The sequence below is a fragment of the Peromyscus californicus genome, unplaced genomic scaffold, assembly GCF_007827085.1.
Source record: "Peromyscus californicus insignis strain IS unplaced genomic scaffold, ASM782708v3 Scaffold_12__1_contigs__length_115047231, whole genome shotgun sequence".
Taxonomy (NCBI): Eukaryota; Metazoa; Chordata; class Mammalia; order Rodentia; family Cricetidae; genus Peromyscus; species Peromyscus californicus.
In genome coordinates, this window is record NW_026294413.1 from 3,187,321 (window position 1) to 3,202,949 (window position 15,629).

General features: G+C 43.1%; 1 protein-coding gene across 29 annotated transcripts in view; it reads left to right on the forward strand.

Annotated features, from left to right (window-relative positions):
* The window catches only part of Dock9 (dedicator of cytokinesis 9), a 278,642-nt gene that overhangs the window by 142,709 nt on the left and 120,304 nt on the right, over window positions 1-15,629 (forward strand). For all 29 annotated transcript variants that reach the window (XM_052732426.1, XM_052732428.1, XM_052732430.1 and 26 more), the window contains exons 5-9: window positions 1,603-1,672; window positions 3,355-3,450; window positions 4,233-4,367; window positions 9,588-9,762; window positions 11,831-11,898. In XM_052732426.1, the coding sequence (XP_052588386.1) occupies window positions 1,603-1,672; window positions 3,355-3,450; window positions 4,233-4,367; window positions 9,588-9,762; window positions 11,831-11,898 (544 nt within the window). The remainder of the gene's footprint in view (window positions 1-1,602; window positions 1,673-3,354; window positions 3,451-4,232; window positions 4,368-9,587; window positions 9,763-11,830; window positions 11,899-15,629) is intronic.

Here is a 15,629-nt window from a genome sequence, read left to right on the forward strand (position 1 = left end):
CGTGGTTTTTATATATCTATATAAAATTTAGGCACCACATATGGGAGAAAGCATGTATTTGTGTTTCTGAGATGGGCATAATTTCTGCAATATGACTATTTCCAGTTGCATTCATTTTTTTAGGACTGAAAACAATTTCATCTTATGTATCCTTTCCTCGGTTGACAGACACCTAGGTTGGTTCCAGCTTAATTCATGAGAATAGTTCTCTCTCTCTTTCTCCCTCCCTCCCTCCCCTCTCTTCCTCTCCTCCACCCCCCCCCCCCACCTTAGGTGTCTGTGTCCGTGTGTGTCTGTATGTTTCTTCAAAAGAATATTTTGGAAAAGAAACTATCTATAGTAAATAAATACTGTTCTGAGAAAGTAACTCTGATACAATGTTTTTCGAGGTCAATTCCTTCCCTGCTTTGAAACTTTAACTGAGAGTGTACCAAAAGCAATTGTGTTCAGATATGTTTGTCATCAAGGGAAGCGGGTGGGGAGGGCTGTTGGAAAACAACACGTTCCAGACACAGCTGCGAAGGGAAGTGTGATTGGTGCTGGAAACAGAGCAAGTGGAGACAGGCTGTTTTCAGGGTCACTGTCACTACTGAAAATCTTAGTGAACCCAAATTAATGCGTTCTTTGGTTTGTTGCGTCTGTGAGATCTTGAGCCCTTTGTACTTGTCTCCCTGGACCTCGCTGTTTGTTTTTCCTATGTGTGTGGCTCAGCCACTCCTTAGAGTGTTCAGCCAACTTCCCGATCACCTCTTTTTAAACATCAGAACTCCCTGCCAGTGTTATTTTCTCCACATGGATGGGCTCCTTAGCTCTATAGTTGTCCAATTCTCACTTGGGGATTTGGGAATGATTCCTATTTAATCCAATAAATCTACCTTCCTTGGTTGTCTTGCTCAGACTATCCCCATGTTGAAAGATAACTGACTACATGTATTCTTTGTTTACTATGGGGTAGATTTTAACTGTTGGTTGATTTTGCCATTGAGCATTAATAAGAGTTTCTAACTGAATGGAGCATTGTAATTAGGATTACAGATTCTGGGTTTTGTCTGGGTTCGCTTTGCTCTCTATAAGCCTCAGTTTCCTCCTGTTTAGTAGTTTGACAACGGCTCCCACCAGCTTAAATGAGTAAATGAGAGGGCATGTGTAAAGTACCCAGCATGCCTAGCACATAGCTATTCATATAATTGCAGCTACTGCTGCTGTGGTCATCAATACTGTCCATCATTAATTATTTCATTACCCTCCATCATTAATCACTTAAAATTCTGTGACCCCCTAATTCTTTTCTCAGTCATATTTTATATTAAAATTTCCCCACCAAGTCTTCTAATTAGTACACAATCCACTTTCTTCCATTTAATAGGCCTCCTAGCGCTAGCAAGCTGTGTCTCCATTTCTACAGTTCTACAGGTCTCCGGTGCTGTGCGGACCTTTGACTGGGGTCCCTTGTCTCATTGAAAAGCAAGGGCATAGATTACGTTATTCTTTACCTGAGGGGCCACTGTTGGGCTTGTTCCGGGCTGGCTCTTCCGATGGATGGAGACATAGACTCTATTGATTATGCAATTACAAAGCAAGTTTTCTTTCTTGTTTTTAAAGCAAACTGGCCAAGTTGGATAAACTTCCAGTTCACGTCTATGAAGTTGATGAGGAGGCCGACAAAGATGAGGTGGGGTTCCTGCTCTCTCCTGCCTCTCTTCTCACTTGAGTCTCTGATTGTGCAGGCTTCGGGAGAAGTGCCGACCTTTAAGCCCAAACAGGAACTGGGATGTTTAATGAAGCAAAGGAAGAATTTTTTTTTAATATATTTTTGGGTTGTCTTAAGGTTCCTGCTGTATCTTGACTGCTCAGCACCTCATGTTCTCGGACTTGTGTTTTGTTCCGAGATCATTTGCAAAGATTTGGATCAGATCTGGCCACATTTTTAAAAGATACCACAATGACTTAGACCTTGAATTTAGACAGTTTTTCAACAGAGTCTCTTCCCCTGGCAGCCCGTGGAAGTAAAATGGTTATTTCTCCAGTGGTTTTAGCGCAGGCTGACGTTAATAAGCTCCCTAACTCTTGGAGGAAAGAGGTACGTAGAGAAGTATAGAAAGAGTGGGGGCCTCACACTTGTCTGCTAAGGAAGGGAATCCCCATCGTGAGTTTAGACTCCTTCCCCCCTTTCCTTAGCTGTACACTGAGTACAGCATTAACCATCTTTAGAAGTTAATATTCATGGAGCAACTTGTTTTAGAAATAATTCTCAGAAAGTTAATGTGGCTCACGGTAAACACCTTTAATCCCACTACTCCCTGGGCAGAGGCAGGTGAATCTCTGTGAGTTAAGGCCAGCCTGGTCTACATAACAAGTTCTAGGCCAGCCAGGGCCACACAGTCTTTTTTAAGGATGCTGATCACAGGACTGGGAGGGCCAAGTGAAGGTGCACATGCAGAGGTGCCCAGTGCTTCGGAAACCCTTGGCGGGTAAATGATTCCTCAGTTCCAATAATAACAATGCGAAAACCACAAATACTGATATTGAATGGTTGGAAACAAAGCTGGAGCCAGGCCTCCCCATGGCTGTCAGCTTTGTAACCAAACCCGAGACCATTTGTAGGCAATGTTGCCTCTGTCTGTTAACGCTCTCTCCCGGCGTGTCCAGCCTCTGTCACTGAAAGCTGATGTTGTCACTGTATAGTCCACACACTGTGCAGCCAAGTTACAGAAAAAAAATGTCAAAAAGTGTTAAGTAGCTTAACGATTTGTGTTGGGCCACATTTATAGCTGTCCATGGCTGTATGTGCTGGCTGCAGCTGGGACAGGCACCAGCTCAGTGTCCACCAGCTCACACCCAGATCTCACTGGGTAGGTCTCCGCTTGAAGACGCACTTTTATTGTAGCTCCTGCCTCCTCTGGCCTCCCTTCCCCTCACCCCATCATTTTATATCGCCTTCCTGCATTGCCTTGTATTTCCTTTTCTTTATTCACCTTTCCCTGAACCAAGCCTCTGGGAAGCATTTCAAGAATTTTCTTTTGTCCTCTAAGCACGGAGGAGTGTAGTTTGAAACTTTTTTTCATGAAACTGGGTGAGGCAGTACAACTGAGTGGTATGTGGTTTCTGCGGCTCATTAAATTCCCAAAAGTAAAAATTTGGCTAGAACTAACCTGACCTTAAAAGAACAGGATATCTGGAAGTTTAGGCTCATTTCTCTTTCACTGCAAATGGACTCTAGTGTGACTTAGGGGCATTGGTGTCCCAGTAGAGTAGTAGTGGACAGATGGGGTGATTTTCCCATTGGTGAAACTCACAGAAAATAATCTACATAAAGCAGTGGATTGACGTTGTGGCATTTTCCTCCCCTCCTAGGATGCTGCTTCCCTGGGGTCTCAGAAGGGTGGGCTCACCAAACATGGCTGGCTGTACAAAGGCAACATGAACAGTGCGATCAGCGTGACCATGAGGGTAAGAGGGCGTCACCCAGCTTCTCTTCACATAAAACCTTGCTACTCTGGCTCTTGAGCATACTGCACAAGATAAACAGGCGTGCTGTTTTTCCCCACAAAAGGGATATTGTCAGGCTCCTAAGATGCTTTCCTTCTAAAGGACCTGAGTTCAAGTCCCACTACCCCTACCAGGCAGCTCACAACTGCCTGTAACTCCAGCTCCAGGGGTATCCCACACCTCTGGCCTCCACAGGTACCAGCACTTCCATATGCATACCCACACACAGACACAGACACATAGTTTAAAAAAATTAAAAAAATAAAGTAAAAGTAGTTTAAGAAATTATGCAGGAGAGGCCAGGGTGAATCTTAAGGAGAAAAGAAGCAGTGAGAAGAAGGTGAGGTGAACACAGAGATGAAAAGTAACCCAGGGGCGTGCTGACTACCAGAATCCCGAGGCTCAAAAGACATCCCTGTTGTGTGAGTGAGGAACTCGGGGGATGAGAGCATCTCTGTCTCAAAGGTGGAACTCTCCCCTACCTTTGGGTGGTTATGTAAAATCTCAAGCTCTGTGGGTGAGAAACAGTGACCCATGGATGATGGTGGCACCTTCTTAAGACAGATAGGCAGGAAGACCATGAACCATGGTGGGGGATCTTCCTGCAACCAATCCTGTTACCAGCAACATTGGCTAGACTCCCACTGGGGTTACAGAATTCTTCAAGAGTTCTAGTGGCTTATCAGTTCCCACTGTCCATTTAGAAAGAAGAACTGTCTGTGTTTGTTTTGTTTTGTTTTCAGTCATTTAAGAGGCGGTTTTTCCACCTGATTCAACTCGGTGATGGATCCTATAATCTAAATTTTTATAAAGATGAAAAAATCTCCAAGGAACCCAAAGGATCCATATTCCTAGATTCCTGCATGGGTGTGATTCAGGTGAGTATGAAAAGAATTTTTATTAAGGTTTCTGGTCTGCATTGATACTATGCAAGAATGAGCAGATTCAGGGAAATGCTTCCAAACATGGCTGTAATTAGGGTAGAAACATAATACCTAACCTGAAAACAAAGCTTATTTTTCATCATTTTGAAGATGGCAGGATGCTGTAGTAGGCAGGAGTCCTGTAGTGTGTGAAGTTTTGTGTTTAAAACTTGGGCATGATGACAGAGAATGAGGCAGAGGGGGATCTTAAGTTCAAGGCCAGCCGGGGCCACGTAGTAAAACCCACGGAACTGGGATGTTCACTTTCTAACATGGAGACTTGTTCCATTTCACAATTCATAGTGTGTAAAACACAAACAGCCTGATTCTTCAGAATCTGCCTGAGGAATCGCAGAATGAAGAATGTGAATGTGTTCCTTCTGAGGCCCTCAGACAGAGGGGTTCTGTGACCAATTAACACTCCCCCTGTCAACTAGATAGTAAATGGATTCAGCATCACCAGAGAAGCCTCCCTCAAAGCGACATTAGCCTGGAGAAGTCAGGGACGTAGCTGACATAGCTCTTGGGTTTGACCATAGGTCTTTTTGTTTGGGTATTTACATTCTTACCTAAAATCCAATTGCATCTCCATCCTCTGGTGAATACACTCACCTCATTGAACAGAGAAGGGCTGAAATGCACTGCTAGAGGTGCTTCACCCCTGCACCCCTGCATCTCAGTCCTGGACCCCCTGAACAGGGAGGTAGAATGCTAGAGCCGTCGCCTTTCTGCTCCATTCTAGACCGTGACTTTCCCACCCTGCAGAGCTGCTGTCGTAGACACCCTTTCTCTTCACCTTCCCCGCATGTCGCATTCTCTGCTCCTTTCTGAGACAGGGTCTCATGTAGTCTAGGCTGGCCTCAAGACAAGTGGAGGGTGAGTGGACCTTCTGATCCTCCTCCCTCCGCCTCCCAAGTGCTGCAGTGGCAGGCACGCACCACCTTGTACGCCTGTGCACCCTGGGGATGGAGCCCTGGCCTCGGGCATGCTGGGAGAGCACTCTACCAAGTGACCTGTTTCTCCAGCCCGTTTTCCTCCTTTTTATTGTGATTTAAAAAATTTTTATTTTGGAGGAGACATCCTCTAGTTACTAGAGTCTGGTAGCTGCCTAAGAAACTTTATAGAAAATGATACATTTTTATTTACTCTATCTGCACATACCTTTTATTCTAGTTGTACTTGGCTCATTTTTTAGAAATCCCAAGAAGTTTTTTGACCTCAGAAGATCAAAGGCATTACAGCATCTTCTCATCACCATTGTGTTTAGGGGACATCTGCTGTAGTTCTTACTTTATATTTTTTATGATCATTTCTTTATAATTAAAAAAAATTATTTATTGTTGTGAGGGGGCTCAAGTTGTGGTGAATCCCATAGTACACATGTGGACATCAGTTCTCTTCTTCCACCACTAGATGGGTCCTCCGGATTAAGTTCAGGTTGCCAAATTTGTGAGGCAAGTCCCTTTACCTGCTGAGATCTCACTGGCCCCTGATCTCGTCTTTCATTTTCTGAAATCTAGGTTGCTCTGTCTCGAATTTTATTTATTAATTGGCAGACTTTTTTTTTTTGTTAAGGTACGTATGCAGATAGAAACTAGACATAACAGATGTGGGATTTGTCCACCTGGTGGCTTTCACCTGTATCTCATTCTAGAGACTTCCTATATATTCTGTCTGCCTGTCTTCATGAGGTTTGGTCAGTAGCTTTATTTTGTCAAGATGACAAAGACCCTGTTTGAGTCTCTTAGCCAGATGCTAAAGTCAGTGGGTTCATTTATCTTTCTTCTGTTGGGGATCATAGCCACATTGACTCTACCCTTATTTGAGAATAGTGTTTTGATCTATTTTGTCCAGTGCTTTGGTAATAATGACTCTGTCCTTGTCAGTGAAAATTAGCACACCAAGTTAGAAGTGTGGGTGTGGCAGGAGAGATGGGAAATGCCACAGGTAGGGATGCTGGGGACTGGGACAAAATGGCTGCCAGGTACCTAAAGTAAAGGAAGCACCTGCTACAGCTGATGAAGCCAGATGAGCATTGCTAGCTTTTGAAAACAGCCAGAACAATGGAATTTTACTTAGATCTTGGCATGTTTAATCTTTGGAAACCCATAAGCCACAGGGCAGGACCTCAGACTGCAAATGGTGGGCATGTTTCTGAGCCCTAGTTCAAGACTTAGCATGACTTCACAGTCCCTGAAAAAATATCTTTAGCCAGCAGCCAATCAGCTGGTGGATCCCCTGCCAGCACCTTCCCCCACAAGCTGCCAGTGAATAACAGAGTATATTAAAGTATATCAAAGCATGCTGATTAACTGTAAATAAGTATTTACAGAGTGATTCATTAATGAGTTTATTGGCTTCCTGTGTCAGATTTCTAAGCTCAAGTTTCATTTATGTGAAGTTGAGAGACCTGGGAGTTACTTTTTTAGCTGAATTTTCTGACATAGTTGAAAGCAAAGCTGGATGTATTTTTTTCCACCCTCATTTTGAAGTAAGTAATTCTTTTTGTTTGACAAGAATGTCTTGTTGCAAGTCTGCAACGCAGTGCACAGATGTTTATTGTTGGATAGCTCTCATCCAGCTGCTAGCCTCATGGGTGCATTTCAGACTCTGAGGTCTGACCCTAGTGCCCATCTCTTCCTTCAGATTCTTTTTGCATATGTAGCTCATAGAATTTCTCATTTGGCCTCATTACCTTTCTTCTCTATTTAATTTATGTATTACTTGTCCCCTGCAATGGCATAGAAATCCTTCAAGGACAGAGGATATCCATTCTCTTTACTTAATGTTACATCCATGATCTTTAAAGCAATGTCTGGCACACAGTGGGCATTTGAAAAATAGCTGAATACTTAAGTCTTCAAAAGACTAATTTCCTTTTTATCTCACCTGTTTGAAGCTGAGCATTAAAGGTTGTAAGTTAAGCCCATCTATGGTAGCTTACACTGGAAGTCCTTGCACTTGGGAGGTGGAGGCAAGAAGTCCCAGAGTTTGAAGTCTTTCCTGGCTACCTAGGGGGTTTGAGAGCAGCCTGGCTTACATGAGACCCTGTCTCAAACAACAACAACAAAAAGAAACAAAAAGTTGTGATTTAAATGGTTTTGAGGAAAAAAAAACCCAATACTTTGGGATGTTTACTTTTTAATTTTGATCATGTGTATTTACTGTTCATGGTACTGACTTCCTTAAGGAGATCTGCATATAAGTATATATTGTACGTTAACACACTTTTCTACTCTTTCACACCCCTCCCACACCCCTCTGTCAGCCCCCACCACCATAAAGAGATCTTCATATAAATATATATGGTATGCTAACACACTTCTCTGCCCTCTCATGCCCCTCCCACACCCCTCTGTTGGCCCCACCCCTCTTTGGATGTTATTTGAAATAGTAGCTGATTACTGCTATGAATGTAAAGAAATGCCTAAGGGAAAAGTTTCCAGGTAGACCTGAAAGAGAACTTGAGTCTTAAACCCTAATAGTATTTTAAAGCCACAGGAGTTGGTCCATTAGATTTGTGCTGCAGATGAAGAAAATGACTCTCTGAAATGATCACTTAGACTCAAGGCCTAGGGCTTGTACTTAACTTTTGTGTGTTTGAGGAAAGGTGATTCCCCAATACACAGAGAAAACTCCTTCATTCCCAGCTTTCACTCCAAGTGAGATCTGAGGTGGCAATTACTGAGCCCATGGAAGACAGTCTATGCACAGTGGTTTATATGGCCTTACCCAGAGAAACTTTTAGCTTCAGGCTTCTAAAAACTTGCTGCAAAAAACGATGGACCTTAGGTCACCTTGTGCCTGGGCACTACACTGCGAAGCATCCTTGAACTGCAGATAGTTGGGTATCGAGACATTCTGCCTGCTCAGCAGTCAGAGGGAGGTTGTGACACCTCCCTCTTCAGCCTATGTGGACTATGTTCTTCAGAGATGAATCTCTGTCTAGTGTGGTTAGCCTGGAGTGTTTGCCTCTAGGATATATTTGCCGGTGTCTGAAGATGTTTTTGACTCATAGCTGTCCCACTGACATGTGATAGGTGGAGACCAGGATGCTGCCAAACATAGTACAGTACATAGAATAGTCCCTTGTGAAAAGAATGATGGATTCGAATGTGAGCAGCACTGAGATGGACTAACCTTGGTCTACACTTACTTATCTTCCATCCCATGGACTGGAGACAAAGAGTCCACATACTTTTAGGATTAATAAATGACGGGAAAGGTCCAGGGAAGTAAGCTGAACTGATTGGTAGATAGTAGTTAGCTTTTAGAAGAAAGGCAATGGTGGAATACAACTCAATTTTTTAAAAGTAATTGAATATAACATTTACATGTGAGATTTCATAGATTCAGCTATTTTTCAAATGCCCACTGTGTGCCAGACATTGCTTTTAAAGATCATGGATCTAACATTAAGTAAAGAGAATGGATAACCTCTGTCCTTGAGGGATTTCTATGCCATTGCAGGGGACAAGTAATACATAAATTAAATAGAGAAGAAAGGTAATGAGGCCTAAAAGATGGCTCAGTGGTTAAGAGCACAAGTTTGGTTCCCAGCACCCATGTCAACTGGCTCATAAGTGTCTGTAACTCCAGCTCCAGGAGATCTGATGCCTCTGGCCTCTATGGGCACCTGCACTTACATACACATATACACATGGAACTATAATCAAAAATAATAAAAATAAACCTTAAAATTTAAAGAGAGAGAGAGAGAGAGAGAGAGAGAGAGAGAGAGAGAGAGAGAGAGAGAAAGCAGCAAACGTTCTTAATCACTGAGACATCCCAGCATGTACTGCTTTTGCAGAGGACCCAGGTTCAATTCCCATCATGTTTATGGTGGCTTACAACCATCTGTAACTCCAGTTCCAGGGGATCTGGTGTACTCTTCTGACCTCCCCTGGGACCAGCCACACACATAGTATACATAGATACCACAGACAAAGCACTTGTATACATAAACTAAGAATATTTTAGTTTTTAAAAAGATAGGTAATTAATCAAATGGGAAGGTTAAAGGTGGAGAAGGTGGGCTATGATGAGGGCTCATGGGGAGGGAGTTTGCAGTTTTAAAGTAAGACCAAAGGGCTGAGGAGATGGCACCATTAACAAATAGGGCAGATTATCCTGAGCTACTTCCCAATGTGTCTCATTTGCCTGTTTCCATCACAGAACAACAGAGTCAGGCGCTTTGCTTTTGAGCTCAAGATGCAGGACAAAAGCAGTTACCTTTTGGCAGCAGACAGTGAGGCGGAGATGGAGGAGTGGGTCACGGTTCTCAACAAGATCCTCCAGCTCAACTTTGAAGCTGCAATGCAAGAAAAGCGAAATGGGGACTCTCATGAAGGTGGGTAGGTCCATGAGAGATAGGGAAGATGGGAGCCATTTTCAAAGTGTCTGTCAACGAAGACTTATTGTATTAGATTTTACTTCCCTGAAGCCAGGTGTGAGGGTTGCCTGTAATTCCAGCCTGTGGGGGAACAAAGGTAAGAGGCACAGGTTTTAAGGTGGCAGCCAACTGTCTAGGGAGTTGCAGGTTAACTGGAGCTACATAGTGAGCTACTGTCTCAAAAAAACAAAACAAACAAAAAGAATTAATACTTTGACGATGTTTGTGTGGCATGTGAACAACCATGGTGTGGGGAGGCAGGCCTGGATGTGAGTCCCAAGAATCTCACTTTTAGCTATGTGACCTTGGATAAACTGCTTATGTTTTCTGAGTCTCAGTTTTTACTTGAAAATGGAAATAAGAGCTAGGGATGTAGCTCAGCTGGTGGAGTTTTTGCCTTTCATGTATGAAAGCTTCGGTTCCCAGTCCTGCATAAACCTTGTGTGGTAGTACACACCTGCAATCCTAACATTTAGGAGATCAAGGCAGGAGGATCAGAGGTTTAAGGTCATCCTTGACTACTAGTAAGTTCAAGTCTAGCATGGGCTACATGACAACCTGTCTTTAAGAGAAAAAAAAAAGTTGTGTGTGTGTGTGTGTGTGTGTGTGTGTGTGTGTGTGTGTGTGTGTGGGGTGGGGGTAATTGAAAAGAAAATTGCCGATGGAATGAGTAAGCTTAAAAATGTAGCTCTAGCCATTGGCATGGAATCTGTCTTTAAAGAAAGTTACTGCTGTTGTTGGTATCACCTTTTGAGATTTTCAAGATAAAGATGGACAGTAACCTGACTCTAAATTACAGGGAATCAGCTGTGTTTTTGATGTATGTTCATGTGTACTTCAAGCCTATAAGTGAACAACTCTGGTTGTTCCCCAAATTACCTGAGAGTTTGAAAAAAGCCAAAATACTATTTCCTTGGTCCAACCAAAGTTTCTGATTGGGTGTGGCTGTGAAGAATGTTGCACACAGCTAATCTAAGTTCTAGAGTGTGTGTGGGGGTGGGGTCTGTGAAGGATGTTGCACACAGCTAACAAGTTCTAGTGTGTGAGGGGCCTATGAAGGATGTTGCATACAGCTAGCAAGTTCTATTGGGGGTCTGTGAAGGATGTTGCACACAGCTAACTAGTGCTAGTGGGTGGGTGGGTGCTGTGAAGGATGTTGCACACAGCTAACATAAGTTTTAGTGGGGGGGGTTGGTGGTATTGTATTCCCCAAAATATTGTGTACCCTAATAAATTTATCTGGGGTCAGAGAACAGACAGCCACTAGATACAGAGGCTAGAAAATGGTGGCACTCATGCCTTTAATCCTAGCATTCCAGAGACAGAAATCCCTCTGGATCTCTGTGAGTTCAAGACCACATTGGAAACAGCCAGGCATGTAACACATGCCTTTAATCCCAGAAAGCAAGCCTTTAATCCCAGGGAGTGGTGGTAGAAGGCAGAAAGGTATATAAGGCTTGAGGACCAGAAACTAGAAGCATTTGGCCTGGTTAAGCATTCAGGCTTTTGAGCAGCAGTTCAGCTGAGAACCATTCTGGATGAGGACTCAAAGGCTTCCAGTCTGAGGAAACAAGACCAGTTGAGGATCCGGCGAGGCGAGGTAGCTGTGGCTTGTTCTGTCTCTCTGATCTTCCAGTGTTCACCCCAATACCTGGCTCAGGTTTGATCTTATTAATAAGAACTTTTTAAGATTCCTGCTACGGGGGAGGGGGGGAGTGGCTGTGAAGGATGTTGCACACAACTAACATAAGTTTTAGTGGGGGTGGGGGAAGCTGTGAAGGATGTTGCACACAGCTAACATACGTTATAGTGTGGGGGAGAAATTTAGGATGGGGAATCTTAGCTGTGCAAGGTCTTGAGTGTCACCACTTTCCCTGCTGGGCTTGGTCATCAGTGTCATTCTAAAGCCCTGAGCTGTTTGGAATATTCTTTCAGACTTGAGAACCACTACATTCTGGTTCCTTTGCTCATATTAAATAAGAAGCTTCAACTGCACATGACTCAGTAGATCTTTTTTGCCATTTAGATGATGAACAAAGCAAACTGGAAGGTTCCGGTTCCGGTTTGGATAGCTACCTGCCTGAACTTGCCAAGGTGAGGTCATTTTAATATTCTTACTCTTGACTGAATGCTAAATGTTTCTCATTTCATGGCTCTCTTATAATAATAACACTGATGGTGTGATTGTCTCTGCTTCCTGATGTGAATGTGAGGGGATGGCAATTATTAGGCATTAGGGACAATTCAGTCTATTTTCCAGAAAATGCCTTACAAAGTATATTGCCATTTTTAAGATGCTACCATTATATTTAATATGTCAGCACAAATATTGAAGAAATAACCAAAATACATGCCTATATATGCCTAGTATTCTCTCTTACTCAGGTTCCTCTCACTTAAATTATGTTCATTGGTGTCTTAGTTAATGTTTCTATTTCTGTGAGAAACACTATGACCAAAAACAGCTTGGGGAAGAAAAGGTTTATTTCAGCTTACAACTCTTAGGTCACAGTCCATCACTGAGGGAAGAAGTCTCGGCAGGAACTCAGTGCAGCAAACTGGAGGCAGGAACTGAAGCAGAGGACATGGAGGAGTGCTGCTTACTGGTATTCTCATGGCTTGCTCAGTCTCTTTCTTATGGCACCCAGGACCTCCAGCCCAAGGTAGCACTGTCCAAAGTGAGCTGGGCCCTCTCATTCCAATTAAGAAAATGCACCACAGGCTGGCCCACAGTCCAATCTGGTGGGGGTGTTGTCTCCACTGAGGCTCCTTTTTCTCAGATGACCTAGGTTGTGTCAAGGAGCCAGCACATTGGGCACCCTATCTTATTCAAATTAATAGCCACAGTTCGCCAGAGGATGATTATGGATTGTGGTAATTTTGTCACTTACTAAAGAGGAGCTGCTGAAGTTACAGAATGTGTTCCTGGGTCACCCAAAACAAACAAAATACAAGAAAACAACAGCAAAGCCAGGTTCTTCATGCATTTTGTAATTTTGAAAAACCCCAGAGTTACTGAAAAGCACAAGGAAACACAAAACAACCATGTCACCATTGCCCAGAGCCCTGTGCCGCCATATTACCTCATTAGCATATCTGTTTTTAAAAATACAACTTCAGTGACCATTGGCAGTTCTTTTAACGCTGCCTTTGCTCCCATTCTCCTCTGTGCCACAGCACCCACCTCGAGCACCCGCTGTGATGCATTTCACTTCCATTTTGTTTTGTGTTTTTACAAACACATTTACCAAAAAGACACTGGGTGGTGATTTTGTGTGCTCATATGTTTATTTTGCACTGGTGTTCAATAATATCACATTTGACCTTGTTTTGGGTACAGATCTGGTCAGTCATTTTTATTGCACTGTATAAACACTTTAACTCTTGGGCTATTTCCATTTTTCTTATTCTGAACAATGCTACAATGAATATCCTTGTCCTGATCTCCTGTGTGTGCATCTGTGCATGATTCTTTTTAAACAGAGAGTGATGTCTTTGTCTTCACTGTCCCTCTATAGTCTTTGTGAAATGGTAACTGTACACACCCACATGTTAAACACTATAATAGAAACATGGTGTGTCTATATAGGATTGCAAATAGGCTGGCATTCAGCATTGACCTTTCTTCCTAGATGACATGGTTGTTCTCAAATATAAATCTCCTTCCTGGCTGGGACTTTTAGAGTATTGTTTTTCCTCAGGGCTTAGCTATTTCCACAGAATCTTTTTAGCACCTGCCCATTAAAGCTAACTTTAGAGCTCCCATTGTAACCTATGCCCATCCTGGAGTAGTTTTGGCTTCTGTGTTTATTTTCATGCTAGTCCCGCGCGCGCGTGTGTGTGTGTGTGTGTGTGTGTGTGTGTGTGTGTGTGTGTGTGTGTGTGTGTTGCTGAAACCCAGGGCCTTGCATATGGTAGACTAGTACTCTATCACTGAGCTATACCCCTCGTCTTGTTAGGAATTCTGGGTATCAGTTGATACCCATGTGTGCATCCTGTTTCTGAGTGCTCAGAGGTTCCCCACAACAACATGCTTGAACTTGTTTGATTTTTTAGTTTTCTTGAAACAGCACAGTAATTCAACTAGAAGTCAGAAAGAACTTTAGGCTTACTCAGTGAACAAAATGGCAACCTAAGATGAAGTTCAGGTTATTTGAGCCCAGAATTGGTTATTTAACATCTGTATTTTTTTGGTTGTTTTTGTTTTTTTGTTTTGTTTTTGTTTGGTTTTTCGAGACAGGGTTTCTCTGTGTAGCTTTGCGCCTTTCCTAGAACTTGCTTTGTAAAACAGGCTGGCCTCGAAGTCACAGAGATCCGCCTGGCTCTTCCTCCCGAGTGCTGGGACTAAAGGCGTGCACCACCACTGCCCGGCAACATCTGTATTTTTAAGCCAGGCATGGTGGCACATACTCCTGGGGAGGCTGGGACAGGAAGTATGCAAGTTTAAGGTCAGCTTGGGTCATAGCAAGAGCCTATCTTAAGCAAAGCATAACAGGACACAACCAACAAGAAATTCAGTTTTTCCCTATGAAGTTGTATAAGAATTTTAGTCTTTTCTTCTCCTGCTACCTGGCCAACGTAATTTTTCAAAGGAAAAGGGGAAAAATGTATTGTCTTTCTCCCAGGGTACTACCATGAGGACTATTGGAAGTGTGGCTCTGTCAGTCACCTGTACATTCTGGTGGCCTACTCAGAGATGTGATGTATGAGGAGCCAGGCTCTTAGTGGGGATGCCTGTGCCTGGTCCCTTCATGGTCAGCCTGGGTGTTAGTCCTGCTAGTGAGCCTGGGATGTGGCTCATTTGTACTCATTAAGGGAGTATGAGAACTCGCTAGCAAATGGACATCCTGTTTTTGAGGAATGAATTTCCATGGTTACAGAGTCAGATGAATTGTGTATGGAATGGGGTGGGAGGGATGCAGGGAGAGAAGGGGAGTTTACTCAGAGGATGAAGAGGTCAGGAAAGCAGAAGGGATTGATGGGAGGCTCAGCCACAGTACAGATTGTAGGATGCCTGGATCAACAGGGCAAGGCAGAAGGTAGCTGGAGGTGTTGCTTACGGCCGAGTTCTCTCTGCATGGCTTGTATTTGCCTCACTCTTCCTGTTGCTCTGGCTTTTGTTTTCCACTGTGACTGAGACTTAGCCAAACAGGATATGTCTGACGGGAAGTTGTTTTAGTACAAAATAACTGATGTTTCATTCTGGAATATTAGGGACTTGGATTTGTAAGTTCCTGGAGTGTTTGCTTATACTTGGAGTACTGGATATCTTTACTATTTTCATATTAGGGACATACTATATTTCCCCCAAAACTTAATCTTTTCCTCCTACTGTCCAGCATGGAACCAAACTGTTTTTATTGTAAATATAACAAAATTCATAGCATCAGTCTTACAAGTATTTATATTTAAAAAGCCTATATGAACCAGCAAATTGGTTTCTTCTGAGAACTCATGGCATTCCTTCCTCTGCTTGCCATGATGTTAGGTGACACTGGAGGGTGTGTATTACCTTCTTGTGTAACGGTAATATGAAGAGAACCCCCATACTCTCTCTTAATGTATTTACATCTGTGTGTGTGTGTGTGTGTGTGTGTGTGTGTGTGTGTGTGTGTGCAAACAGTAGCTCATGCTTTGTTGCCTTGTATTCTGAAAGAAAAGCAGTTTCATGTGACTCTAGAACTGATTTTTTTTATCATTTTATTTCTAAGTCAATAGATTTTCCTATCCAGGTAAATCTTCCATAGTGGAATATAGGACAGTGTGATGTCTGCAAGTCTGTAGTCTCCCTGAGTCTGAGTAAGGCATAGGGGCCATGTTCAAGA